We start from the raw sequence: 19683 nt of genomic DNA on the forward strand, positions 1-19683 counted from the left end.
AAAATTCTACGCATAATATAGAACAAGGAACAAATGGAGTTCATCCAGGAGTGGATTGATTATGGCGAAGGGTGATGAATACAGCACAACAGCCAACCTAGGAATGTGGTCTGAGTCTGACGTTCAACGACTTGGCTATTAGCGGCTTAAAAGCAACAGCAAAGTTACATTCGGCTGTTAAGCCCTCTCGGTGCGCTGGCACCATGTTAAAGTCACGTGTGATGACAACGCGAATACAATTTACAGCCGACTCAATGAATTACGTTGAAATTGATTGCGTTGAAATTGATTAACAAAAGAGACAATGCTCACGAAAAGGCAAAAGTGCAGCCCCGCAATTTGCTGGCTCATGCCACTGCTGGTGGAAGATGCCTTCCTGCACTGGATGGAGCTCGAGAGAGCCATTCCATTGGGAGTTACCCGACACTTTAGCCCGCCACATTTAACCTGCCGATCGCCTTGAAATGCGGGGAAGCCATTTCTACTGCTCGGTATTTATTTATTTAGTTACCAAATGCAAAGTCCCTAAGCCAAGCGGTTGCTTCTGGTCCTGCTGTGTTGAGGGCGAGTAGGCCTCTGCCGAATTTGTGCATTGAGCAGACTTCGAGGATGTGGCGCATGGTTCGCTCCACCGCACAGGCACATAGGGGGCTCGCTCTTATGCCCTATCGGTGGAGGTTGGCAAGGCATGGGCCGTGACCCTGGACCTGTGGAGGTTGAAATCAAGGGCCAGCTCCAGTGACTCCCATTCTTGTGTCCAGGTGAGATTTGGTGTTGAAGTTGTGTGTGGGTCGGTCTTTCCAAATCGGCTTTCTTGGCAGACTTTTTCAATAATTTTGCGGGTTATTGCGAGTCTGGATCATAGTGTACCAGTGATGATGCGCATGGTGGTGTTTAGCTGTGTGTCGACTCTGTGTGTGTGTGACGACCTTAAGCAGACAGCTGCTCGGTAGACAGGATTTAAAATAAACTTGGCACCCATTTATTTCAGCTGCAGCACCGGGAGATTAACACTGCGACCTCTGGATTGCAAGTCCAGTGCGCCAACCACTACACCAGAGTTACATCCCACATAGCACAGTGGTGTAGAGTACCGTATTACATTCAACTTCTCAAGTACAAAGGCTCAAAGACAATGTATTGTACAGCATTGTCAGTGCAGCCTCAAGATCACACGATCCTCGGTCGCCAGGGAAGAAGATAAAACGGAGTTGTATTGTAAAATAAACGAAAACAAGCTCCTTACAATGAAAGCAGTGCAGGGTGGCTGGGGATATCAAACATCGGGACAACAATTTGGGCCACAGCTGCCTTTAATTTTAATGAGCGAGATGTTTTGACTACAGCGAGACTGATACGAGCAGATATAAAACATATAATGAAAATGTTTTTTTGCCCAAACCCACTGCCCACAATATTGTTTGCATAACTATTGGTTGTGATCTATGAACACTGCCTTAAATAAAAAAAGGTAATGTTGCTGGTAACGGCGCTTCTTTATCACACATACAAAGAGGATATTGATTCAATTAATTTTGTTAAATGAATCGGGTGGGAAACATTCGACCGTAAGAATGACCGGCGGAGGATGTTGGTGAGAAGAAAATATCACGGTATAAAAAATTATAACATTGCAGACACTGAGTAGCAACACATTTAAGAAACAGCAACATTCAAGCCAGCACCACCACTCAAGAAGTAACGCGGAAAAGTAACGGCGCACGATCAACGCTGAAGCACCAACTACACCAACGATACTTGCAGGACTGTAACATATCCATAAAAAGAAATATATTCATAGAAAAGGCAACAAATCAACATATTGTTTTTTCCTTTTAAAGGCGGCGGTGTTATTGATGAATGTGTCGATGTGTTACGTTATTTGTGCGTATGCACCAGTGAAGTACTGCCTCACCAAATAATGTATTTAATCATGAGCTTGTGGATTTGTAATACTTGGCAATAGCTACGTTGCTCTAAAGCCTTATACTGTGAAATCGGGTTACAACATGAGAAAACTAGCCCAGCAGTTACAGGAGCATAAACAATGCTGTATATGCGCAGTACTGTGACCTGCCTATGGTATGCATACTATAGAATCAGAATATTTATTTATAATGGAGGGATCCGATGAGCTATAAAGCTTTTTTCACATATTTCCAGTCGGGGTGGGTAAGAACGTTACAACAACAACAAACAGCGAAACAACATAGTAGCAGTGCAAAGTATAAGAAATGTAAACAAACCACCCAAACGCATACAAATAAAACTAAACCATCCCCATCCTACCAGGCAAAACCCCAGGGAGGTATTAACTATAGGCAGGACACACCATTAAAGAGCAAGATGGCCAATGGACAAGACTAGTGGTGGAATGGCAGCCAAAAGGCTAGAACGAGCCCGAGCGATCAGCCACAGTGGAGAAAGAGCAATTAAATCAGTTCACACACAGAAGTAACATTCCAGTAAACACGGGACCAACGCTTCGTCCAATGGTTACAACCACATGCCTACGTTGGCACAGCATTGCATATTTACTGGGATGGACTGTGGCATCGCAGGACGGCAAAAGATGGCCGTGTGAAGAGGCCTTCATCCGGTAGTGGATAGACAATGCCTGCTGCTGCTGACGAAGATTACAATGAAGACACAGCTCTATATATACCGGCGTGTCATAAATCTAGCCACCTACCCACATCTGAAAGCTTAAATAACGGACGAAAACCTTGAGACTATTTCCCACCGTGCCATGTGTTGCTCGGCCTGCCGCGTGGTGAATAATGGAACAGCCAAAGTAAGTGGGGTCAGCCTCAAGTGACGTACGCTGATCTGACCCTCTGCATCTCCGGCAGTGTGGCTGAGCAAGGACGCACGCACACGGTCTTACGTACGGGTGAACGGTGCACAGCATCGAGCGGGGGCATATGGGCCGTGCGTTTGTATGTAACGTCGCCTACATTTGCTATTTATAAACAGTTAAAAACGCTGACAATCGTGTATATGTTATACCAGGACTGGGTAACACAATTTAATGAAATTTTACTTCACAATTGTAACTATCGGTAACTTGCTGGTTAGACTCCAATACTTATTCGTCCTATAACTTTCTATGGAGCTCTCGCAACCACTCCCTTTTCTCTCCAGGCTTAACCGTCTATCCAACTGCTATTTCACCCATTTTTATATCGACTCCCCTATTCCCTAAACTGCCCCAACCGACAGCATCGCAGCTGTCCGTTAACTGCCCCAACCGACAGCCTCGTGGCTGCCCATTAACTGCCCCAACCGACAGCCTCGTGGCTGCCCATTAACTGCCCCAACCGAAACCCTCGTGGCTGCCCATTAACTGCCCCAACCGACAGCCCCGTGGCTGCCCATTAACTGCCCCAATCGACAGCATCGTGGCTGCCCATTAACCGCCCCAACCGACAGCCCCGTGGCTGCCCATTAACTGCCCCAACGGATAGCCCCGTGGCTGCCCGTTAACTGCCCCAACCGACACCCACGAGGCTGTCCGTTAACTGCCCCAACTGACAGCCCCGTGGCTGCCCGTCAACTGCCCCAACTGACAGCTTCGTGGCTGTCCGTTAACTGCCCCAACTGACAGCCCCGTGGCTGCCCGTCAATTGCCCCAACTGACAGCTTCGTGGCTGTCCGTTAACTGCCCCAACAGACAGCCACGAGGCTGCCCGTCAACTGCCCCAACTGACAGCTTCGTGGCTGTCCGTTAACTGCCCCAACTGACAACCTCGTGGCTGTCGGTTAACTGCCCCAACCGACAACCTCGTGGCTGCCCGTTAACTGCCCCAACTGACAGCCCCGTGGCTGCCCGTTAACTGCCCCAACCGACAGCATCGTGGCTGTCCGTTAACTGCCCCAACTGACAACCTCGTGGCTGCCCGTTAACTGCCCCAAACGACAGCCCCGTGGCTGCCAGTTAACTGCCCCAACCGACAGCCCCGTGGCTGCCCATTAACTGCCCCGACCGACAGCCACGAGGCTGTCCGTTAACTGCCCCGACTGACAGCCCCGTGGCTGCCCGTCAACTGCCCCAACTGACAGCTTCGTGGCTGTCCGTTAACTGCCCCAACCGACAGCCCCGTGGCTGCCCGTTAACTGCCCCAACCGACAGCATCGTGGCTGCCCGTTAACTGCTCCATCCGATAACCTCGTGGCTGCCCGTTAACTGCCCTAACCGACAGCCCCGTGGCTGCCAGTTAACTGCCCCAACCGACAGCCCCGTGGCTGCCCGTTAACTGCCCCAACCGACAGCCTCGTGGCTGCCCGTCAACTGCCCCAACTGACAACCTCGTGGCTGCTCGTCAACTGCCCCAACCGACAGCCTCGTGGCTGCCCGTGAACTGCCCCAACCGACAACCTCGTGGCTGCCCGTCAACTGCCCCAACCGACAGCCCCGTGGCTGCCCGTTAACTGCCCCAACCGACAACCTCGTGGCTGCCCGTCAACTGCCCCAACTGACAGCCCCGTGGCTGCCCGTTAATTGCCCCAACCGACAACCTCGTGGCTGCCCGTCAACTGCCCCAACCGACAACCTCGTGGCTGCCCGTAAACTGCCCCAACCGACAACCTCGTGGCTGCCCGTCAACTGCCCCAACTGACAGCTTCCGCGGCTGTCCGCCGATCACACTCCACCCCACACCCAGGAGCTTGTAGGAGCCGGGGGCTCAGTCCACTCGGTGGTGCTGATAACGTTCAACATTCAGCACCACAAGTCGGGAGTCTCATCCCTGCAGTTCCCCGTTGTGGTGTCACCTTCATTTATAATATAGCCTCTCAATTCCTTCATACAGACGGATTGTGTTTCACTGCAGGTATACAGCACAACCGTGAAAACCCACGCACGAGTAGATGACACGTTCACAAGGACACACGTGGCGCGCTAGGTTCCACACAGATTGGCCATTCACAAATATCGCGATAGCACGCGTACGAAAGTGTGCGTGTTGTCGGGTTGATCGTTCACGGGTTAGGTGCAAGTCGCCGTCGGGCGAATGGAGTGAAAGAAGGTGGACCGAGACAGCACGACAGAGGGTCCAAGACAAGACGCGATCATGACGACGAAAATGTATTAAAATGTGAGGCTGAATTGTGACGATTATTCATTTCCCATGAGACGTATTATACACACGTAATCGAGTGCAACAAAAATTACACAGCTCTTCGAGAGAAGCACTGAAATAGATTGCAATACGGGTGTATACCTAGGGCAATTACTGAAGGCATTTTTGGATCAATATCACGAAATGAAGGGGATGAGCACGAGCAGGATGGAACATTTCTGGAAAACTGACATTTGATAATGACAAGGACAATACTGATGTGCATGAAGAAGTTTTAAGTCCGTGCTTGCCGAGAGCTAAGACGTACGAATCAGAAACATGGCCACTGGCAGGGGAAAAGGAACAGTTAAACAGCAGACAAAGTAGTTCTAGATAGGTTCGCGTTAGCACAGTTGGCTACGTACGGCGCGAAAGAAGTTCAACATATATACGTGCTCACAATTGCATCGAGAGTAAAGAAAGATGAGCACACGGATCAGGAAACATGCAAATCAGAGGCATAGCATTGACTGTAAAGGAGGGAGTGCGGGCTTGGACTGGCCACACCACTGAAGTGATGGAACAGAGAGAAAGAGATCCGCTCAAGAGACAGACCACCACAGAGATGAGATCCGTCCCCGCGTAGGAGCGAGATGGATTGCGGCATCACAGAACCCTGTCTGGGATGGCGGCAGCGTGCGGAGTGCAATTGACAAGACCGCATCTGAAAGTGAATTCCAATTATGAGCAATCTTTCGATTTAAAGCTTTCGTGACTGCAGGGATTCATCTTCTTGGTTCTTTCGGTAAAGTCACGTAGAAGGGAAGTAATAAAATAATAAAAATAAAACATAATAAAATGAAATAATTCTCACGACGTTTCGGCGACAACGCAATCACCTGAAGACGGCTGCTTGCGTTGTAGCCGAAACGTCGTGAGAATTATTTCATTTTATTATGTTTTATTTTTATTATTTTATTACTTCCCTTCTACGTGACTTTACCGAAAGAACCAAGAAGATATGAGCAATCTCTCCAGATTTCTCTTGAAAATTCGCCATCGGATGGATGTGCCCTGACTCTTGTTTGCACAGCAGGCAGAGGAGAGTTATAAATCTACTGCTGGATACATGCCTCACCAATCCACCCCCATCTCTCACAGTCCAGTGACAGTAAAGCACAAAGACAAATATCGCCCGTATAGCCTTCAACATGCTGTTGGGGCAAGTACTGTTTCTTTACCCGCACCTTTGATTATCGCGGTTGGCTATGTGCAACGTGAAAGAAGTTCTACATACATCGAGCACCTTTGAAGGGCTACACGGCACATGAGGGGGTGGTTGACTCACCACGCCTAGGCCGTCTTTGTCTCCCCAACGCTAACGTTTACACTCCTATCTAAGGCTGAGTCAACCTAGGGGAGGCCCCAAGCACTGGTTCAGATATTCGTCACTGATACCGGCCATGACCGGGAATCGAACTCTGGTCATGGGGTTCGTCGCACAGTGCGCCGACCACAACACCATCTCTCCCTCACCAGTGGTAATTGTCCACATCGTATCTCCGATTTCATCACGACCGTATGTGTCTCCGTGGGGTTGACTTCCTCTCGGAATGGGTTCCATTCCTTGGCTGCCACTCTGTTATTATTCTTGACCATCGGCCATCATCATCATCACAACACGCGCGTCCACTTCCTCATCTTAACAGTTTGAATGCTCTCATTTGCCTGCCTATGCACTCTGATACATGCGTTTCTCTTTCTGTATTACGGAGTAATTCCAAATAGGCATCTCTCCAGGGGTCTTTGCACACTCTTCAGTATTTGTTCAGTCTCAATTGATAACTTCCCCACATTTATAATTCTAGTGACAGCAGGTTGTGTATGCACTGATGAAAACAAAATAGTGAAAAAAAATAGTGCACAATTCTCATTGTTTTAAATAAATCCATACACAAGTGGAAACCCCATTTCTAGATCTAAGGGACTCTTTAATTCTAATTTCTGTGGTGCTATGGATAACGCACATAGCTGCCAGCAACTGAGCGAGTTTTGCCATTGACGTACGGAGATTCCAACCTACAGGGCTGTTATCTAACCCCTTATTAATTACGAAGGGTTCATGCCACCACGCGTTGTCCCAAAGCTGCGATTAGCATGGCTGGCTACGTTGAGTGCGAAAAAAGTCAACATACATTATATATACAAGCACACATTTCTTTGGGTCAGATGAATTATCGGGCAACTCTAGCCGATACACACACACATAATGTGAAGATGAAAGGTGTGGTCCTGCAATGTCCGGCTCATTCTCACTGCTGGCAGCAAGGCCTCCATTAGTGGTAGCTCCTGAGAGACCCCCCCCCCCTCTCTCTAGAGGGTAATGTCGCTTACTTACCCTTCTATGCTGGTCAGACGTCTCGGAAAGCAATAGGAATGCCCACAAATTACCGATCAACTAATTGTGGAGCACTCATTTATACTGCCGGGCGTACAGAGGCGGTGCGAGATTCAACAAACTTCTACCCATTGTTAGAACTTCCATGGCGATGGATCTAATCCAACTGGTGACCTCTGGACTGCAAGGCCCGGGTGCTAACCATTACCGCCACCCCCCCCCCCGCCCCCAAGGCGCATCTCTGCTCAGAGGGGAGGTGAGGGGGGTCATCGTAAAACAGTTTTGCACATTTGATCAACTTCGTTCAGGTGCGTGCGTAAACTGTGGCGCCAACTTGCACGTGGCTTCTGAAGCTGCTTCTGTTGCCGCTGCAGAGGCTTGCAGGTGGTGGAGCAAGCTCACTAGGCCTCGATAGGTGTCGTCCTCATAACTGGCGGTTGAGTGTCCATGACAGACTCTTGTCAATCTTTCGCAATCTTCAGCATCTCTGTCTCAGGGAGAGCCCCGTCCAACGAATTTCGCTGGCTACGTTGTCACCGGCTGACTTGGGGAGACTGATCCATGCGTTTGCGTTATCCCGACTTGACTATTGCGACGCCTTCCTGGTTGGGATGCCGAGCAAAGTACTGTGTAGACTCCAGCTTGTTCAGAATGGAGCTGCTCGAGTGTCCACACGTTTACCATTCCGTGAGCACATTACACCAGTGATCTTATCCCTTCATTGGCTACCGGTCAAATTCCGAGTGGATTTTAACATGCTGTTATTAATCTATAAGGCTTTAAAGGCGCTCACCCCACATTGCTTGCAGGAACTAATACATTTAAATATTCCATCAAGGTCCTTAAGAGCTTCTGATCTCCAACTACGTATCACTCCCAGGTCTGGGTTGCACTCTTTTGGCGATCGGGCTTTTGTGAGCGTGGCACCCAGGCTATGGAACGCTTTGCCACTTTAAATCAGAAAATCCGAGTCGGTAAATATCGACGCCTTCTTTGAAAACCCATATCTTTAAAGTGGCATTCCCTCTTCAGTTTGGTCGATTGCCCTGGTTCTGTTTTTGTTTCCTGCTTTCCATGCGCTGCGAATTGGAATCCTAGGATGGGATGTACATTATAAATTCGAATTATTATTACTTGCAGTTGAAATACAACAGGGCACGGGTTTGGATTTGCATAACGTCTACATGCAACCTCATCTCTAGACGCGGTGGGATTAGCGGGGGCATATGTGAGTGCATCACGGTGGAACACGAGGCTAATGGTACTCTCCTAACAGCCCCAATAACAACGCCGACGAAGAAGAAAATAATATTGATAAGAATAGTGCGGACCCTCACCGAGTCTCAAGACTCTTTCTCAGGAGGGTCCTGCTAGATCGGGACGCTTGGCACGATTCCATTGGCGAGTGGTTTGCTTCACGTGGGCAATAAGCCAGAGCAAACGCCACCACCGAGCAAACCTCAATCCCTTTAACGTTGCCATCTCCTGGTCACCTCGCAACCTCTCGTGAACACAAAACGACGCAACCCAATCAAGTTCAAAGGTCACAGACAGAGATCCCTGAGAACGAACGCCGCCTTTCGCTCCGCCTCTCGCCCGATTCGTGCGCCGTCGAACGCGAAACGGACGAGAGGCAAATGAGTCGTTCAGCCGTCCCCGTGCTTCATGCGTCGCTGCGACGAACAGTATCTGCTCGTCATTAAACAGCCATAGCGCAGATCAATGCTCATCCGACAGCTTTTGCAGAAAATGGGGGTGGGGGGGGGGGTCGGGGTCCTGCCCCCACGCATAATGGGCGCGCATTGATTATGAATATTAATAACGGAGCAGTGCCAGCAGTATCAGGGGTTCGTTGCTACGCAAGGCACGCACGCGTCTAAGACGTGACGCGAATAACAGTCAGCAACACCCACCATCGCCAGCATCGGCAGATCTCTCGCGTTCTCTCTCTCTGTCTCCCACACACAGCGAGGGTACGCTCTGCTCACGTATTCACAGGTGTCACGAATGCTCGAGCATCACCCCGATCACGCCGCAATAAATCGGCTTTCGCAAATTACCCAAAAGCAGCCGTTCGTCAATGTGACGCCGCACTAAAATGCGAATACGGCAAGAGACGAACGACGTTACGAGCAAACGCCCTTCTATCGTGGCTCGGGACACAGTCGACGCTCGTTTGCTTGCGGTTCACGTTAATTGTCTGTGCGCAATCGCACATTTGATACGGTTGGGGTGGAAGCGCGCGGAGTAGTACGGGGGAGGGAGTGAGGATAATGGGAGAGAGGAGCGGTGGTGGTGGAAGCGGGTGGTCAGAAATCAACAACGACAAAAAAATCCGTAACGAAAGCAACGAGCGACGGAAGATTAGAATCGGTTTTTTTTGGTTTAGAAAACACTCGATTGGTGATGATGATGATGATGGTGCTGATGGTGTTGCGGGAGCGGGCGGGGTGGTGGGGGAGCAGTGACGCCGACCCGAGGAGGCTTGCCGCTCCGTCAATGCGTAAACGATGCCTGCGCGCAAGTTCGCAACCGGCGCGCGGTCTGTGTTGTCGACGTTTTTATTTCGTCTCACTTTGCGACGGTCACGGCACACGGCTGGCGCGCGTCGAGAACGACGCCTCTTGTCAGACGCGCGTCGAGGCTTGGAGGAGGGGGTGTTGTGGTGGAGAGGAGGAGGGGGGGGCGAGAGCATTGCTGCCAGAGCTTTAACGACTTGTGCATTTTGCGCATGGGACAAAAAGAAAAAGGGCTCGCACAACCCGTTGCACGCAGCGGCACTTCACGCGATGTAAGCCAGAGGCCACCTCGACGGCCTTTGGAACGCTGCAAGCGACCGTATGGAGGAGGATGAGGATTTACCCACCCATGCTTCATTCTCGTCATCATCATCTGCTGCTGAAACCATTTCAATGCAATGTCGACGGCCGTGTGAGCGGGCAATGCCCTCCGCTGGATTTGTCTGCTTCGGCGGTGGCGCATGGCTAGGGTCACGGTGGAATGACGGTCACGCAAAGACAGACACAGACAGACAGACTCAGACGCGGGTGGCAAAGTCGCGAAAAGAGAAGTCGCCACGTACCCGTGTCCTGGCGGAATTGTTGCATGCTCTGCAGGTCGAGGATGTAGGGCGACAGTGTCGGGTCGGCCTGGCCAAGCACCACGCTGCCCGAGCCCCCGAGGCTAGCCCCGCCAGCCCCACCACCACCACTCACGCTGCCACCTCGCATGCCACCACCACCACCGCCCTGCAATCCTCCCGAACGCAGAACCGTCTCGATGTGGTGACACACCGCTGCGCTGTATGCTCGCCACACCGTAGCCGGCTGCTGCTGTTGCTGTTGCTGCTGTTGCTGCAGCTGCTGTTGCTGCTGTGTTGACGCTTGCGATTGTTGATGCGTCGTCGTTGTCGTCTGCTGCTGCTGTCCGTTATGCGGCTGCTGCTGCTGCGACTGCTGCGGCGTCGGCTGCGTCGTCGGCGCGCCGAGCGGGGATGGCTGCTGATCGTCCAGCCACTCCCAGACCACGACTCGCCACACGGGCTGCGGGGCGAGGGCGAGCGGCGAGGCGCCGGCCAGCGCGCTGGGATGCGCGCCCGAAGCGAGGAGCTGCATCTCGGACCCGAGCAGCGGCATCATCGCGGATCACCTCCTCCTACTCCTCCTCGCCGCACCACCTCCCCCCTCCCCACCCACCGAACCACCACCACCAGCACCAGGTCGCTCCAACCGAGCTTGTAGCTCTCGCTCGTACTCCCCGAGCCTGCCTCGAACCCCAGGGTTCCTCTTCAGCCCCTTGTCGGATGAGTCCTCATCCTCCTCCTGCTGCTCCTCCTGCTGCTGCACTCGGTTCTGTGTCGTCCGCCCCTCTGACGACGCCGACGCCCACGCGCGCTCTGCCGAGGGCTCGGGGCACGTTCGGCTCGCCTTGTGATGCGATGCGCTGTGGTGGCTGCGGTGCAGGATGAGCGTGAGCGCGCCCCCACCTGCCGGAGTGCGTTTAATTCAAGGACCCCCACCCCCCACCCCCGTGCCCCCACCCCCCACCCCCGTGCCCCCACCCCCCCCACCCCCCTGCCCCCACCCCACCACCCCCACCCTACCCCCCACCCCCACCCTACCCCCCCCGCCCCCACCCCACCCCCCCGCCCCCACCCCACCACCCCCACCCTACCCCCCCACCCCCACCCTACCCCCCAGCCCCCACCCCCCCCACCCTACCCCCCACCCCCACCCTACCCCCCAGCCCCCACCCCACCACCCCCACCCTACCCCCCACCCCCACCCTACCCCCCAGCCCCCACCCCACCCCCCCGCCCCCACCCCACCACCCCCACCCTACCCCCCCACCCCCCTTGCTTCCCAGCCACCCGCCGTCGTCACGCGGCCACCAACCCTCATCACACAGCCACTCACCCTCATCACACAGCCACTCACCCTCATCACACAGCCACTCACCCTCATCACACGGCCACTCACCCTCGTCACACAGCCACTCACCCCCATCACACAGCCACCCACCCTCGTCACACAGTCACTCACCCTCATCACACAGTCACTCACCCTCATCACACAGTCACTCACCCTCATCACACAGCCACTCACCCTCATCACACAGTCACTCACCCTCGTCACACAGTCACTCACCCTCATCACACAGTCACTCACCCTCGTCACACAGCCACTCACCCTCATCACACAGTCACTCACCCTCGTCACACAGCCACTCACCCTCGTCACACAGTCACTCACCCTCATCATACAGCCACTCACCCTCATCACACAGTCACTCACCCTCGTCACACAGTCACTCACCCTCGTCACACAGCCACTCACCCTCATCACACAGCCACTCACCCTCATCACACAGTCACTCACTCTCATCACACAGCCACCCAGTTTATCTCCACCATCACCAACCTCACCATTTCTCACCACCATCCCTCATCTTCGTTACACACCCGATAACCCATCCACCCAGCACCACCACCATAATCACCCACCAAATCATCCTCCCTCTTTCCCTCACCATTTACTATTTCACCCTCCCTCAGCACTCACCCACCCACCATCACCACCACCATCACCACCACCCTCTCTCCCGCACCCACCATCATCACCACCACCACCCTCTCTCCCCCACCCACCATAATCTCCCCCAACCCACCACAATTTCTCACCATAAACATGCACCATCATCTCCTATATTTGGCAAACAAAAAACAAATTCCTGCAAATAACTCAAATGGAATATACACAGCAATCATCGCCCACTACTGCAAACATTTTTTTGCAGAGTTGTACGCCTCAGTGAGGCTTTTCCTGGTTAAACATGCATAATAATAATAATAGGTTTTACCTTTTCTGGCAATTAAACAAGCGTTAAGATGTTCAAACACCAAATAGAAACTAATTCTAGATTTGAAGCTTTCGTGACTGCAAGGATTCATACTCTTAGGTTTTTTCGGTAAAGTCACGTAGGTAAAAAATAAAATTAAAAGTTAATAATGGAAATAAAATAAAATAATAAATCACGACGTTTCGGAGGCAACACAAGTCCCACCTGATGACGGAGTACCAAATAGAAACCTTTTGCAAGGCATCAAATCTGCATTAACCACACGTACCTATGGCAAAACGTGCAAACCAACAAGCCGAGAGGGTATTACATATTCTTACTTTTAATCATTTTGTATACTGACAAAACGGTCCCGTAGAAATAATAAAAATAGCCCACGGAATCATGCAGCCGCGTCACCCACTCGCCCCCCAGCACCCCTCCCCCCCACCCCCAGGCAGTGCCAGATGATCCTAGTAGCAAAAGTAGCTACATATGTAGTGAGTTCAACTGAGTAGCAGACGTAGACTTGGAGGCAACACATTTATTCAACGCCAACACACGGGGTAACTGCCCCTTAACAGAATAACAACCTATGGTGGTGACCACCAGGCCAACTACACTAATCACAACGTAACTGGTGTAGTTAGCCGGGTGTTGACCACCAGGCTAGCTACGCTAGTTACCACGTGACTGGTGTAGTTTAGCTGGGTGGTGACCACCAGGCTAACTACACTAATCACAACATAACTATCTACTACGGACTGGACCACAGCTCGTGTCCAGGTCCACGTGTTGGAGACTCGGTAGAACGTAGACGAAGGCTTCTTCAGGATGAACTACAACGCCGATCCCTCTGGGGGACCCGGCTTATATCCTCTGCGGCGTGGCTGGCTCCTCCCTTGGCCACGCCCACCTTCCAGAATCCTCCAGCAGGAGCTGGACCCCGACCACGTGACCACCCCTAGCCCCCACTTGGGGCCCCTTTGTAGACTTGACCGGTCACGTGTCGTCTCGGGTAAACCTGAGTGTCATGGCCTTTAATAACCCCTTTCCTACGGCCGGCACTTCCACACCCTATCCTGTAGGGGCTGGCACTGCACGCCAAGCGTGGTGCCATCCGGCGCTGTCACTCAGCGCTGACGGGGCCCTTCTAGGGCCGGTACCACACCCACATCGCCGTAGTGTCTGCGATGTCGCTACACCGCATGCCGTGCCTCTCGAGGGCCGGCACTGCACGTTGACGTCACGCGATGACACTGCACGTGTATGTAGCTACGGGCTACGCACTTTCAAGGGTCCCGCCGCTAAATGCTTTCAAGTTATCAATTCCGGTTTTAGTGATTCTGCACTTGCTCTATTACTGTAGTACTTTGCCGCCTTCAACTTTTTACGAACGTAAAAAAAAATCAAATAAAAAAATACAATTACTTTACGATTCCAGTTAAAACATTTGTGGTTTAATATTTCGGTGTTTTTTATATTTAGGGCCCCATTTATAACACATGCTACAGGCCCCGCACTGAGCTTAATCCGGCACTGCCCCCAACGAATCAACGAAGTTGCGTGTCGTGAAATTCATGAAGGCCCCCCCCCCCATTCGTCGTATGTGCTGACCAAATTGAAACGAGAGCCCACATTGCCTGGCACGTGTTCTGTTAACGCAGTCACTGCATGGGCTGTTTGTTGGTCGCAGCAGGACTGGATATTCCACTCGTGGGTCATCCTGCAATCCATCCAACGCTCAGCTGGAACTGCTGTATGCAAGAATAACCAAGGTTGTAAGGGGATATTGCATTGGCAGTGCTGCACAAGGGCAAATGAGAGATCTCTTTGCTGCGGAGAAGGGCCGTTGCCTGAAACGTCACCAACTAAATATGTGTACATCGTTTTAGGGGCAGCGTTATTGACGAATGCGTTGTGTTTTTTTGTTACGTAAAACAAACGGACGGCTGACTGGTGTACATTGGATCCACTTGAAACTCCGTGACCAGTACGCTGCTTATCGAGAGACACTTCCATTATGCGATCATTGGAATGCGTATAGCGTCTAAATGGCTAAGCATCTCAAGATTACGTGCGGAGCATACGCATACATAAACAGTGCATTCTGGCAAGCAAAACAACAAAAAACCCCAGAACAAATTCAAAACAAAAACGCATGTTGGGAAGATCAAGCAGTCGTGTGACACACACCACGCGTGTGTGAGTCCGCGCAGATGGTCGTGATCCGCACTGTGATGTGTCGTGATCTTTGGCAACAACGGCTACTTTGGATTTAAAGCTTTCGTGACTGCAGGGATTCATCTTCTTGGTTCCTTCGGTAAAGTCACGTAGAAGGGAAATAATTAAATAATAAAAATAAAACATAATAAAATAATTCTCACGACGTTTCGGCTACAACGAAAGCAGCCGTCCTCAGGTGAAGAATTCATGCATTCGGCTACTTTGGTTTTATGCAACCAGCGCAAGGACAGGGAGAGGAGAGATGATTAATACGGAGACGAAAATGTTGCAACGTCATGCCCGTCAACCCATGCGGTTTACCCGTATTCTTGTGTACGTTGAAGTTCAGTTTTTAGGTCCATACGGAGCACATCCGTTTCAACACAGGCAACATTTTGATTGTCTATTTGTTTGCGTTTCTCTCTCGTGATGGCACTTTGTAGGATGAACGTTGAGATGTATAGGGGGCTATAGATAATCTATCTGCAAAGTGGTGGAACAATGCCGTCGATTATCTATAGCTCAAGAAGCTCCCGAAGGTCATCAGTTTTAGACTGCAGCGTGGACAACATCAGCAAGAGAGCATTCTAAACGACAGGGGGCAGCAGATGAGGAGTGACCTTCCACAGCCATTCTTAATTCGATGCCGGTATGAATGGCTATGGGGCCGTCCATAAATGACGTCACGCGATTTTGGACGATTTTTTATCCCCCCCTCGTCACACGGTGTCACAAATAGTCAGACCCCCTCCCCCCTCAAATATGACGTCACAAAGCTCTGCCCCCCCCCCCACCAAAACCATATTTCCATTTTGAAAATAAAAGATGCTTCAAATCGCTTTAAACTATTGTCATTGTAGTGCGTATTTAATGTGGCGCCACACTCTGATGTTGTATGAGTGTTGTTATAACAATATTTAAAGTTGCGCATTTTGATGTGACGTCACATTTCTCAGACCCCCCCCCTCGTCACACATCGTCACACATCGTCACAAATGTCTGACCCACCCCCCCCTAGGTGCGTGACGTCATTTAGGGACCGCCCCTGTGGACGTGGAGGAGTCGTGGCGCAGTCGTTTACGCATCGCTCTTTGAGACGCGGCCACATCTGACATCGGTGGGGAGATTTTATATTTCAACCGGTCATGGTCCTCGAACCTCCCTCCCTCTTTACAAAAGCCATACTAAGTACGGTCAAACAACTCCCACGATCGTGTGAGCATCCATCCAGGAATGGATTGATAGGTTTTCTGGAAATTTTAAATAACATTTTGGTGTACACATACGTGAATATGCTAGTCGATGAATGAGCCAGACGTAAAGTGGGCCACCAAAACAAATCATGCCAGTGGACATCCTCATCGACTGGAAAACTGTCACTCACCTCTCAGTGCTACTTGCAGTTTAACGCCTATCGTCGTTTATCCTAACGGCATGAAATGCTGCACAAGGCTAATTCCGTGGTCAAATGCACCATAAAGCAGTCTCATCTTGAACACATACACTCATCGCGTTAATCATCCGTCACTCACCGCCTCTAACTGATGCTTGCTACATTTAAGCACCAAAGCACTTCTGCTGACCCTAAGTAAAACAATAAAAGGAGATTCTAGATTTGAAGTTTTCGTGACTGCAAGCATCCATACTACTCTTTGGTTCTTTCGGTAAAGTCACGTCGGTGAAAATAAAAAAAAAATAACTAAATCACGACGTTTCGGAGGCAACACAAGCTTCCGTTATCAGGTGGGACAACCCCAGCATTTTTTTACTGTAGTGGGCAGAGAGAGTTGTATGTGACAAGCGATTATATAGGCTAAGAGCAAGGGAGGAGGGATGCAGGGGAGGGGGGGGCGTGTGGAGTCGGGGGCGGGGGTTTAGGCTGTTGTTATTTTCTTCTTCTTGGTTCTTTCGGTAAAGTCATCACGTAGAAGGGAAATAATGAAATAGTAAAAATAAAACATAATAAAATAATTCTCTTATTTTATTATGTTTTATTTGTATGTTTTATTTTTTATTATTTTATTATTTCCCTTCTACGTGACTTTACCGAAAGAACCAAGAAGATGAATCCCTGCAGTCACGAAAGCTTTAAATCGAAACTGTTGTCGTTATTTACTAAAAAAAGAGATGTCACACGTGGCATGCGCCATAGTCGCGTGTAACATATCTATGGGAGGAACGGTGGCGTGAATGGTTATGGCACTGAACCGCGGTGACCCGAATTCGATTCTTGGCGACGGTCATTATTGGTGGCGAGTAATATCTTAACCAGTCCTTCACCCCCCCCTGCTACACCGCTTCCAACCACCGTTTTAACATGCACCGACGAACAATCATGACAGACATCCACTGCAACATTAATTAGCAAGCCTGGTACGTCGCGACTCAGCGATCAGCTGTTACCGCCAACAAGCATTCTCGTTTAGTGGTGAAGTGTTCGGAGTTATTGATCTGGTAAACATTAAAAGCTGGGCCCTTTGATGTTCATGGCCTGATTAAATAAAAAAGAAATACCCATGGGCCTCTGATTTTTTTTTTCAAACGGCAGGGAGGACATCTGTGCGTTCTAACCTTGGAGATCAATGATCAAATCTGTGTTCTAAATAGGATACTAGACAGACCACGAACACTTTGAATTTGACCATCAAGAGAAAAATCATCACCAGCCATTTTCTATCCACTCCTGGATGGTCTCTCCTCCCACCCCCCCCCCCACACTATCGCTAACCCATTCCAGTCGTGCGATGAACAATCCCTCTTAGCTCTTGCGCATGAGCTAATCTCATCGCTCCATCTCTCTGCGGTGGTCACTCTTTTATGCGTTCTCTCCTTTGGCCGCACATTCCATTACCAGTCTCAGTTTTGTTGGCCATCGAGCCTTCTCGTGACGCATCTCTTGTGCAAGCCCTGCACTTTCAGTTTGCATTTATTAGGTATATAACCCTGTGAGCTATGCGGCTCTTGACTCGGGTGCAACTGCAACAACAACAAAAAAACATGAACAAGAAACATCTTATAGTGACCACACGCAACAGAAAAATCCAGGAAAAAACAGCAAAGTCTTCCAGAAAAAAACACCGCATTTCAACGCTGTGTGCAAAAATCCCAGTGGGATGCAAGTCAAACAATAACAATCATAAGACAACGTAGATTAAAGTTAACAGGCTAACTCTGTACTACAACAAACAAACATGGCTAAATCAAAACGTTTCCCAAAATCACCAAAATAAAGCTATAAAAACAATGTAACAGTGATCATAGGAACTTCCTCAACAGTCAATGATGCCTCTGATTACGCGTATCCTCCTTCTTCAATCCCAAGCGCGCATCTCCCCACGCTTCTTCGTTTATTTTAGGTGCAGCATTTTTTTTGGATTTAACTCCTTTGTCAGGGTCCATATTTCTGACGCACATGTCGATTATTATTATCGTTATTCAGGCACGGTGCTGAATTAATTTCATCGTTAAAAATCTTTTTTAGTTTTCTGTTTTGTTTCAAAGAACACTCCATCGTGCCGCGAAAACCCTGGGCAGCCGCAGCAATCTTTTTGCACAAATAACGTTGGACACGGTCTCGAACTTGTAGTTGTTGTCTCGCTGCAGGACGACACGCAAAAAAAAACAAATCTGACTGATTAGCCACGCGGGAATGCCACGGCTCACCTTCCCTTTTAACCGCGACACTAGACGCGCGTACCCACTAATCATCTAATTAGCCGACAATACGCCTCCTCAGGCGCAGATCCGCACGTCCACTTTCTCCTTTAAGCGGTTTGATGGACGTGGTACGGTGCTTTGGAGGTGTTGCCATGGCAACTGAGCGATTATGGCGTTTGACGGCGAAGCTAAACGCCCTGGTGGAGATGATTTAGACAAAAAAACATTTTTTCACGCACCACCACCATCAGGAACGGCTGCATGCAATACAAATTCAATGCTTTGCCCAGCCAAACATGTTTTTGTGTTGTTGTTGTTGTTGTCGGTGGTTGTGCAGAGTTAGCGATGACCAATGTATGTACAGGGTTGTCCAGATGTCTTGTGGCTCCCAATTAATTTTCCTTTGCATGTTCATTTCTGTTTCAAATCAACCTCGCTTGGAGAATTAAGTGGGGATCACGAGACATCTGGGGCACCCTTTACTGTACTGTGTGTGCTCACGTACAGTCCCTTTGTTCGCTCACTGCTGATGAAGCCTCAAACGTACGCATCGCCATGTATCTTCCTTTACGCGCTAAGTACGAGTCACCGTACATCCGTTTAATGTTTCTGTAACTTAATTTTCGAAATGGGCACTACGCCGATCAGTCTAAAAATAATCTGCCCGAGCAGATTTTGCGCCGCGGGGAATTTTACACTTAATTTTGATTTAACATCGATTCATGTTTGTGCAATGTCTTAAACATTGTTCACGTGTTCTTAGGTTTTTTTCGGTAAAGTCACGTAGGTAAAAAATTAAAATTAAAATTAATGAAAGTAAAATAAAATAAAAATAAAAATCACGACGTTTCGATTGCAACACAAGCAATCATCATCAGGTATAAATGAAATAGCAACAAAAAATTCTAACCAGAAAAACTATAGACAGACATATAAGCAGACAGATATCACCAAGATACATAGAGAGAGAGAGAGTAACACAGGTAGAGAGTGACTTTACCGAAA

At 49.9% G+C, this 19683-nt stretch overlaps 1 protein-coding gene across 1 annotated transcript in view; it reads right to left on the minus strand.

The window, feature by feature from the left end:
• DTX1 (deltex E3 ubiquitin ligase 1) overlaps positions 1 to 11102 on the minus strand; it is a 105159-nt gene extending 94057 nt beyond the window's left edge. Inside the window, exon 1 of the mRNA XM_078595325.1 lies at positions 10541 to 11102. Within this exon, the coding sequence (XP_078451451.1) occupies positions 10541 to 11096 (556 nt within the window). The 5' untranslated portion in view covers positions 11097 to 11102. The remainder of the gene's footprint in view (positions 1 to 10540) is intronic.
• Between the last annotated feature and the right edge of the window lie 8581 nt (positions 11103 to 19683).

Source organism: Lampetra planeri, chromosome 6 (assembly GCF_965212315.1).
Source record: "Lampetra planeri chromosome 6, kcLamPlan1.2.h2, whole genome shotgun sequence".
NCBI lineage: Eukaryota > Metazoa > Chordata > Hyperoartia > Petromyzontiformes > Petromyzontidae > Lampetra > Lampetra planeri.